This window comes from Triticum dicoccoides, chromosome 6B, assembly GCF_002162155.2.
Source record: "Triticum dicoccoides isolate Atlit2015 ecotype Zavitan chromosome 6B, WEW_v2.0, whole genome shotgun sequence".
Taxonomy (NCBI): domain Eukaryota; kingdom Viridiplantae; phylum Streptophyta; class Magnoliopsida; order Poales; family Poaceae; genus Triticum; species Triticum dicoccoides.
The window spans coordinates 188360447-188370723 of record NC_041391.1 but is presented as its reverse complement, the minus strand read 5'-3'; the positions used below and the strand labels follow the sequence as shown (position 1 = coordinate 188370723).

General features: G+C 42.7%; 1 protein-coding gene across 2 annotated transcripts in view; it reads left to right on the top strand.

Annotated features, from left to right (window-relative positions):
• LOC119323685 (BEACH domain-containing protein B-like) overlaps positions 1–10277 on the top strand; it is a 28801-nt gene that overhangs the window by 13142 nt on the left and 5382 nt on the right. Inside the window, exons 18-31 of one of the 2 annotated variants that reach the window (XM_037597383.1) lie at positions 2872–3181; positions 3271–3676; positions 3767–4094; positions 4278–4466; positions 5147–5411; positions 5523–5729; positions 5808–6029; positions 6120–6296; positions 6397–6506; positions 8201–8656; positions 8737–8947; positions 9117–9338; positions 9425–9898; positions 9981–10277. In XM_037597383.1, the coding sequence (XP_037453280.1) occupies positions 2872–3181; positions 3271–3676; positions 3767–4094; positions 4278–4466; positions 5147–5411; positions 5523–5729; positions 5808–6029; positions 6120–6296; positions 6397–6506; positions 8201–8656; positions 8737–8947; positions 9117–9338; positions 9425–9898; positions 9981–10277 (3874 nt within the window). The remainder of the gene's footprint in view (positions 1–2871; positions 3182–3270; positions 3677–3766; positions 4095–4277; positions 4467–5146; positions 5412–5522; positions 5730–5807; positions 6030–6119; positions 6297–6396; positions 6507–8200; positions 8657–8736; positions 8948–9116; positions 9339–9424; positions 9899–9980) is intronic. The other variant, XM_037597384.1, reaches the window with a different exon arrangement.

Below are 10277 nucleotides of genomic sequence, written 5' to 3'. Positions count from 1 at the left end.
GAAGAAGGAACACCCATATGGGCACTTAAGGTAGAAGCATATCAATAGATGTATGAGAGCAGCACAAGGAGGACAGTAGTATACAAGCAGCAACACAAGGACAGTAGCATGTAAGCAGCAAACAGCCAGGCATGCACGCAGCTGCGTGCGGGGAAGCAGGCTAGCAACCCTGCAATGCGAGAGCCAGCCCGGAGGCGGAGGGCAGACGCGGCTGCTGGAGATGGGCGACGGAGAGCAGGCCGGCGGGAGTGGCGATCTGAACGGTGCCGCCATGCGGGGAGCTGCAGGTGTGGAGGAGATAGCGTCGACCCAATCCAATTGGGCCCTAGTCGATGCAGGGATGGAACGAGGCGGGAGGCCGAAAAAATTTGATCGAGAGGAGGACGAGTTGTGGCGTTCGGGGAAGAAATCCCTAAACCTGGGCTCATGATGCCATGTCATGGATGCAACTTATCTCTATTGCATAGCCCAAGGGGCGTATATATATTAGTACATAAGAGCAACTCCAACGCGGCGACCCATTTTGTCCGCGCATGTCCGTTTGGGTAGGCGTGGACAGAAAAGTCGACCCAACGCGCCGACCCAAACGGGCGCGCGTCCGCTTTTCGTCCGCCTGCAGACCCATTCCTGCCCACTTTTAAGCCTCATTTGCGTCGGCGCGGACACGAGACGGACGCGCACGGTGCCCGTCTACTCCTCCCCCTGGCCCGTTAGCCGGTGGCACATTGGCCATCCTCTCCCATTCCAACAGCAAACCCTCGCCCGCCTCCTTCGTCGACCCTGCCACCGCCCATTTTCCGGTGCCTCTGCCAGCGATCAGTGCTGCAACATCCCCCCACTCCCCTCCAACGCCGCCACCTCCCACGTCGCCACCACCGCCGTCTCGCCGCCCCACCAGCTCCTTCGTCCTGACAACGGCACGCTCATTAGACGCCGCCAGGGAAGCCAACTGGTCCGATGGCGGCGCGACTCCCTTCGCCGGCCGGCTCCTTCGTCGATGCCCGCAAGCTGTTCGACAGTTTGCCAAGGTACAAAATGGACTCCGCCGACGAGTTCTTTTTCCATAATTTCCTTTGCGACTTTGACGGTTCCTCGTCCGATGATGAGGAGATCTTGGCTGCCGTGTTGGTCCATCACCACCTCAATAGTCAGCGGCCGTTGTTCCGTGGCTCCATTCTGGGGCACCTTTCGGCGTTGAATCACAATCGAGAGAGCGGGCATTTCCTTCTTTGGAAGGACTACTTTGACACAATGAACCCGCTGTTCAAACATCAGAAATTCCGGCGTCGTTTCCGTATGGGTAGGCATCTTTTCAACCGTATTAGAGAGGGGGTGGTCGGATATGATGACTATTTCGAGTGCAAAGAGGATGCCCTTGGAAAGATTGGCTTTTCCTCTTATCAGAAATGCACTGCAGCTCCGGATGCCTGCATACGGAGTGCCCGGTTATCTCATTGACGAGTTACGTTCGTATGAGCGAGTCTACATGCCTAGACTCCATGTACAAGTTCTGCAAGGCTGTGATTTCTGTGTTTGGCCCTGAGTACTTGAGAGAGCCGACTCCTCAAGATACAGCCCGCTTGTTGTCGATGAATGCCAGCAGGGGCTTCCCAGGGATGCTTGGCAGCATAGACTGCATGCACTGGGAGTGGAAGAACTGCCTTTCTGCTTGGCAAGGGCCATGTCAGGGCTTGCACTCTCATACTTGAGGCCGTGGCATCACAAGATCTCTGGATCTGGCACTCTATCTTCGGCATGGCCGGATCACACAATGATATCAACGTGCTTCAACGCTTGCCGATGTTTGCAAGGCTTGCCGAAGGCAACATCCCGCCGGTGAATGTTACCATCAACGACCACAACTACGATAAAGGATACTACCTAGGTGACGGTATCTATCCTCAGTGGACCACTATTGTGAAGACAATCCCCAACCCCGTCGGAGAGAAGAGGAAAAGATTCGCCCAAGAGCAAGAGAGTGCTAGGAAAGACGGCGAGCGTGCCTTTGGTGTTATGCAATCTCGATGGGGCATCGTTTGGTATCCTGCTAGGACTTGGAGCACGAATGTGGGAGCTGATGACTGCTTGTGTGATCATGCACAATATGATCGTAGAAGATGAGCGTCTGGAACGTATCTACGATCAAGGGTTTCAGTTTCAGGGTGAGAATGTTGTGCCTGAGCATGGAGGAGCGGCAACGTTTGAACAGTTCACCCAATTTCATCATGAAATGCGTGATTGGGAAACTCACATGCAGCTGCAAAGTGATTTGGTCGAGCATATGTGGGCTCATGTTGGCAACCAATAGATGTATCCTTTTTATTTTGCTTGTAAAACTATGTGAGAACAGTTTAATTTATATTCGGGCTTGTAAAATTATGCTTTATATTTGGTTGTGAAAACTATGCTTCCTTGTGAAACTATATATTTGCTTGTGAAATATGCAAAGTGTTCATTGAAAATGGAGGCCAGCCGGCCACGCCTGCAAATATGGGTCGGCGCGTTGGGCGCACTGCTGACCCAAATCAAAAAGAGGGCGGACACCGAGCGGGGGCCGACCCAAACGGACAAAAAAGCGGACAAATGCGCCGTCCGTTTGGGTCGGCGCGTTGGAGTTGCTCTAAGACTTGGGGTACAAGGAAAGAGACATAGCCTAGTAAGGACTCATAGACCAATACTAATACTCCTTAACAGGTGCAAATTTGCTAAAACTTCGAATAGAAAACTGACATCTACATGTCCTAACTGCAAAAGACAGCAATTGGATCCTGTGAGCTCATATATGGCTAAGAGATCAAGAATTTTTTGCCTGTTGTTTTGATTTCCAGTATATTAATTAAGATGTTTTATACCACTTTTTTCTGTTCTCAGGTATGCAAAAGTCAATGAAGTGATGACTCGCTGCAGTCTTGGAACAGAATTAATGCCCATTGGTGAAGAACCAACTTCTCTTGGTTTTGAGGGCACTTTTGCTTTTACTGGTCAAATGGGCCCAGTTTATGCATTTTCTGATGCTCTCTCTGCCGAACAAATAAGAGGCATATACAATCTTGGACCAAGTTACATGTACTCTTTCCTTGGTGATCAAAACTTGCTTATGAATAATGACTCACTTTACAAGGGAATTTTGGATGCAAGGGATGGTATTTCATCGAAGATGATTTTTGGCTTGAATGCACAGGTACGAACTGGCTCCAAATAACATGTTATATTTTCTTGATCAATTGCTGGAACCAGAGAATTGAATATTTTGTTCTTTTTTTCTCCTAGGCTAGCAATAATAGGACTTTGTTCAATGTGTCTTCTGTACTTGATAGTCTTGACAAGAGCAAGCTTGAGGCAACCATCATGGGTGGTACAAAGTTATGCTCGAGGCGCTTGCTGCAGGACATAATTTATTGCGTTGGAGGTGTCTCTGTTTTGTTTCCTCTTCTGATACATTTTGATGATGCCATCACTCATAGTGGAGAATCTCCCACTGGTGATCAGTTGGCAGGTCAAGTCATTGAGCTTGTTGCATCTGTTCTGGATGGAAATGTAGCAAATCAGCAACAGATGCATCTTCTTTCTGGATTCTCTATTTTAGGCTTCTTGTTTCAATCTGTTTCACCACAGCTGCTAAATTTCAAGGCTCTTTCAGCACTGAAGCACTTGTTTAATATTTTGACAAGCTGTGGTGACGTCTCTCTCTCTCTCCACACACAGTCGGCCACATTTTTTTGCCTGCTTGAGACTATGTATATCACTAACATATCTGTTCTTTCAGGTATGTCAGAAATTCTATTGAAAGATGCTCTTTCACAAATTTATCTGAACCCGCATATCTGGGCATATTCAAGTTATGAAGTACAAAGAGAACTTTATCTGTTTCTGATACAGTATTTTGAAACTGACGGGAAATTGTTACCAATGTTATGTGGACTCCCTAGGATCATTGATATTGTACGCCAGTTTTATTCAGAAAAGTTAGATTCTAGGTCTTCTAAGCCTTTGCTGCATTTGGTTACTGAACAAGTGATTGGAGAGAGACCACATATAGAAGAAATTCGCAAGATTCGTCTTCTCCTCTTGAGTCTGGCAGAAATGAGCTTAAAGTAAGTACTTTCAACTTTACATTCAGAGATGCAATGTTGTGTTTTTTTCTCAATCCGTACTTCCATATTTTTCTTTGTTCTGATATCATTGTTTTATTATCATTGAATGCTGCCATATACTCAAGTCTAAAAGATATATTCCTTGGATTCATGTGCTAACAATTCAACTAACTTCTGTTGTAGGCTGAAGGTCTCTTCACATGATATAAGAGCTCTTGTGTCCTTTTTCGAGAAAAGTCAAGATGTTGCATGTATCGAGGATGTACTTTACATGATTATCCGTGCTCTTTCACAGAATTCACTTCTATCATCTTTTCTGGAGCAAGTAAATTCTGTTGGAGGTTGTTACATTTTCATCAATCTTCTTAAGAGGTAATGCACATCTAGTTATTTATGAGTCATATTTTGGACCTAAGTCATGCAGTGCTCATGTTTTGTGCATTTTACTGAGTGAGACAGATAGGGGCTGTTTGGATTAGAGCCCCGAGCTGCTGTGCCAAAAAATAGGCGTTGACTGAGGTGTTAGTTGCTTGTTTGGTTGGCCGCCGATAAATTGGCGTGCCCACATTCGCTTTGGCTCCTCGGTTCATTTCATGCGAACATTTTGGCGAGAAGCAGGCGCCCGATTCCTTCGCCAATTTTTTGGCGCACCCGCAAATTGGCAGGGCTAGCCTTGGCGGCATCCAAAGAGCCCCGTAGTCTCCGAGTGTAAAGTTACTATGGATCAAATTCCACTTTGACAGGGAGCTTGAGCTTTAGCCACCCGTTTAGTCAGTGATAATGCTATTTTTTGTGCATATTGCATTTTGATCTTTGAAATAGGTTCTGTGCCCATTTTTTCCGGACTAATTCTTCTGAGAATGTTAGGTCTATGCTACCATAGTTTTGCCTCATTTCCTGACATTCCTTGTTTATATGTGTAAATCATGGGCATTATGTAGTGTGGAAGATGACTGTTCTGATTCTGTATTACACTTTGCAATCCGTGTTTCTTTTAACTTCTCAATGAGTATTATTGAGGATGTGTATTTATAACATCACCTGCTGTTCAGGGAATTCGAACCAATTCGTCTACTGGGTCTTCAACTTCTTGGAAAGCTTCTGGTTGGAGTTCCATCTGAGAAAAAAGGACCAAAACTTTTTGGCCTTCCTGTAGGACGACCTAGATCTATGTCTGAAAATCTACGGAAAGGAATAGCAGCAACACCCCAACTGTTTTTCTATTCAATATCTGAAAGACTTTTCAAATTTCCACTTTCAGATCATTTATGTGCTACTTTTTTTGATGTTCTTCTTGGTGGAGCCAGCCCTAAGCAGGTAAATTTTGTCAAACTTCACATTGAATATGGTGATACTATGCTGTTTATCCTCTGATGTTAAACTTCTGTAAACAAATGATCTGATTTGTTCGTTATATTTTTTGTTCAGGTCTTACAGAAACGGTCCCAATCTAATGAGCTAAAAGATAGAAGCAGTACGTCAGTAGTGAGCTTGGCTCCATTTTATGTTCCTCAGATTTTGGTCTGCATTTTTAAATATATGCACTCTTGCCAAGATGCTTCAGCACGTGCAAAGATCTTGAGTGATATTCTTGATTTGCTTGATTCAAACCCCTCAAATGTTGAAGCCATCATGGTAATTGCCACTTGCTGTATTTTTAGGCCTATATAAATTACTTCTATGTTATCATAATTCATAAATCAATTTCATCAGGAGTATGGTTGGAGCTCTTGGCTTGAGACATCTGTGAAGCTTGATGTCTTCAGGGACTACAGATCAATTTCGGAAGCTAATTATGCCAGTTTGGAGACCAATGAGCTAATTCTTGTGAGGAACATGTATTCATTAGTCCTTTCTTATTTTTTGTGCTACGTGAAAGGTGGCTGGCATCAGCTGGAGGACACAACAAATTTTCTTCTCTTAAAATTTGAGGAGGTTGGAATGCTAACTCGTTTGTTTATGTTACAGCAATCTAGTAGCCTTTTCCATGTCCTAGTAACTCTTTGAGTATTGCTTAATCCACAGGGACAGTTAACAAATTTCTGTCTGCTGCGAGACATTTTTGAAGATATCATTGGAAGCCTGCTCGAGACTTCTCCTGATGAGGACATATTCATTTCACAGCCATGCCGTGATAATATCTTGTACCTTTTGAAGCTGAGTGATGAATTGCTTGTTGATCAAATTGGAATTAAGCTCCTGGTATCCTCTGAGCAACATGTCTTATAGAACAGAAACACATGCTACACTTTTCTTTTTGTATAGTGTGTTGTTCACTCATTCTGCCCCTTTTCTCTCACAGTTTCATCCACCTGATATGTGTGCCTCTTCATCCGATGGCTCACAGAAAGATGACATTGGCTCTGCATTTGTGGAAATTATAAATGCTGAGAGCAATAGCCAACCTGCAGGGTAATATATACTCCCTCCTTCCCATAATATAAAAGCGTTTTACACTAGGGTAGTGACAAAAACTTTCTTATATTATGGGACGGAGGGAGTACCATACAAAGCTCGTACCTCGTGATGTGTACCATCAATAGGATCCTGACTATTGTAGAGGAGGAGGGGGGGGGGGGCTTTGGCTAAAACAGGTTTTGAGCCAATTGAGGAAAATAGGTTTTGCACAAATCAGGATGTAGATGCAATCCTTAGGGTGAGCAAGCAATCAGTATTTCTCTAAGAAAAGTAAACGCACAAGTATAAGATCAAGAGAAGAAAACCACAGATGACCTCGATGAATGTATAGAGCCTTGATGCAAACCACGGGATCAACATATATTAGCAAGGGATGATAAATGCATTGTAACCCTTATTGACCAATGTGCTATTTGATAGGTATCAAGCTACTAGGCAACACTAAAAATAAGCTTAGCAACCCGGTCTTCAACCTAATGACAAAGATCGCGCATTGCTATAAAAATGCCCTCAGTCTTTATTTTTAACTTTGCCTTGAGACACTTTACTCAAATCCGGGATTATTTCTCCTTCATTAATCACAATGAAAATGTTCATACAATATGATTGTTTAATCATCAAAACTAATTTATGAGATTAGATATGCTTTCGCAATGCAACCATATGGAAAAATATCTCTAATAGGTAATGACGTAATGTGCACATGTTAAAGATCAAAAGGTGCTGAAAATATCCACTACTTGTACTGAATTGCACACTGGAGGCCATCATATATTCCTGTGCAGAACCTTATCCTGATGTCGTGAGTGCCTGATGTGTCACATCATGGTTCTTTTTTTACAGTTCATTTAATCATTTATATTTTACTCAGTTTAGTAGAGATTGTTTGACAATCACCACACACAGGCAGGATACAGAGACAAGCTTAGAGAAGAACAAAGATCTGTTTGGTTCATTGGGGGAACATGCTATAGTAAAGCATGATTGGGATTTTGCTGCTTAAGTTGCTGATATTACCATTTCTTCTTATATGCCTGTTAGAGATATATAGTTGTGTTATAGTAGAACTCTTTGTATTTCCTGTTGTATATCCGTTTCCTACTCTTTCTTATACATGTATTTGTATATTATGGGCCTAAGGCCATGGAGGTAGAACAAGTTGCTTCCCTCATACTCCCTCCGTTCGGAATTACTTGTCTCGAAAATGAATGTATCTAGAACTAAAATGTTTCTAGATACATCCATTTATGCGACAAGTAATTCCAAACGGAGGGAGTATAATAGAATAAGGTTTCCAAACCTTTTTTTCTTCCACATGTCTGGCTGCTGACAAGGCTGCTGCTCTGTATTTTATATTTCCTTTTTGTATGTACGTTTCCTACTCTATCCCATGCATTTGTATATATTTGATCCTTAGGCCATGGGAATGGAACAAGTTGCTTCCCTCGTGACAAGGTTAAGTGGCATACCTTAGGATTAGTGACTGCTGCTGCATTACAAGTTACATTTTTGTGGTATCTGGTAGTTAGGCAATTCAGTATCGGTAATTTGACACCGAACTTCCTCTAGTAACTCTTGTTCCCATTTCTGTTCACTTGCTTACCTTCTGTTTGATGATATGTAAGAGTAGAACTTCTGATAAATTTATATTTACCATCTGTAAATATGTTCATTTTGCACTTTTGCAGTCTTCCTTGGAGTAGCAACATATTTACTGATGGTGAAAAACTGAGTGATGACTGGTGGAGCTTTTATGACAAAATCTGGACTCTTGTTTGGAACTTGAATGGCAAGGGACAAAACAGATTGACACCAAAGGGTTCAAGTGCCTCTGTTCCATCTATTGGGCAAAGGGCACGTGGGTTGGTAGAATCGCTAAATATCCCGGCTGCAGAAATGGCTGCTGTAGTTGTAACTGGAGGCATTGGTACGGCATTAAGTGCAAAGACGAACAAAATTACTGACAAAGCCATGATGCTACGAGAAGAAAGGTTCCCAAGAATCATCTTCCACCTTGTAATTATGTATCTCTGCAAAGCTGGCTTAGAAAATGCATCCAAGTGTGTCCAGCAATTTATAACAATGCTTCCTAATCTTATTTCCGAAGAAGATCAATGCAAAAACAGACTGCATTTCATAATTTGGTATGGCTATCACCCTTAAGACCCATGGGAATATCCCCTTGATTATCGTGGCTGTTCTAGTAAATTCCTTTTTGCTGCAGGTCTTTACTAAGGGTTAGATCCCACTACGGGGAACTTGATGATGGTGCACGTTTCCATGTTATTTCACATTTGATTCTTGAGACTGTCATTTATGGAAAGTCCATGCTAGCCACTAGCATCTTGGGCAAAGATGATTCTGCTGAAGCAAATAGCAATAAAGAGTCCGGCTTCATTCTTAATCTTGTACAGAAGGATCGTGTTCTTGCTGCGGTTTGTCTCTCTTCATTTTTAGTTTAATTCAAAAGTATTGTGCTTTGGCATGAAAAAATCAGATGCCTTACATTGTCGCTCCCATTTTTTTTTCTTTTTTTTACCATGCTCTTTATGATTTTTTTTCCAAACACCACCAGCAAGAAATAAACAGTTTCTTACTTGCCAGGCTTCTGATGAACTAAAATACATGAAGGACGCAAAGGCTGATCGCCTGAGGCAACTCCAGGACCTAAATTCTAAACTTGACGAGCGCTTGATTGAAGATATAGAACAACTCCAAAGCTTGGAGGATGATATACAGTTTGCAAAGAGTGCCGCAATTTCTGGGGATGACAATAGGAAAGCAGCTTTCAAGCTTGCATTTGATGAGGATCAGCAAATTGTTGCAGTAAGTTGTGGTCATAGTAAATTTTACCAAATATTTCAATGTTTAGTAGTTTGAATTGCATATAAAACTGACATGTTTTATGTCAGGATAAATGGATACATATTTTCCGCGCTTTGAGTGATGAAAGAGGACCATGGTCTGCTAGTCCCTTTCCAAATAATTTGGTGACATACTGGAAACATGACAAGACAGAGGATAAATGGCGGCGGCGAATGAAGCTGAAGCGTAATTATAAGTTTGATGAACGCCTTTGTCAACCACTGTCCACCAAATCTACTAATGAAAATACCGCCCCGTCTGTTGATCCTTTCGTTAGTGCCAAGATTCCAGAAAAAATGAAGCGCTTCCTTCTGAAAGGAGTGCGTGGAATCACAGGGGATGTTGGTTCTGAATCATGTGAGGATAACAATGATACAAGTGAGCCTTCCCAAAATAAACCATCAGAGAATCAGGTGTCAAGTGATGCTGCAAATTCTGCAGACTCTTCAGATTATCCTACTAGTAGTGTGCAAAATAGGAAAGAACAATCATCTACTGGTGGAGATAATGATTATGCTGAGGTAAACAGGCTTCATTATATGCGTTTAACATTTGGCGGATTGTTGTATCCTCAGACCCTTGGTTTTCCTTTCCAATTCTCAGGTGCTATCTTCTGTTCACTGTGTTCTTGTTACACCAAAAAGAAAACTAGCTGGACAATTTACTATCACTCGAAATGCCCTGCATTTTTCTTTTGAGTTTTTGGTCGAAGGCACAGGGGGCTCATTTGTTTTCAACAAGTTTCAAGATAACAAAGAATCAGATGCCAAGAGTGAGCTGGGAAGTGTAGAAAAGCTGAAGGGTAATTCTGATGTAGGACGAGAGGCTGGATCTGGTGATGCTCTGATGAAAAGTCAGTCTAACAAAATAAAACACCATAGAAGGTGGAAAATAACCAGG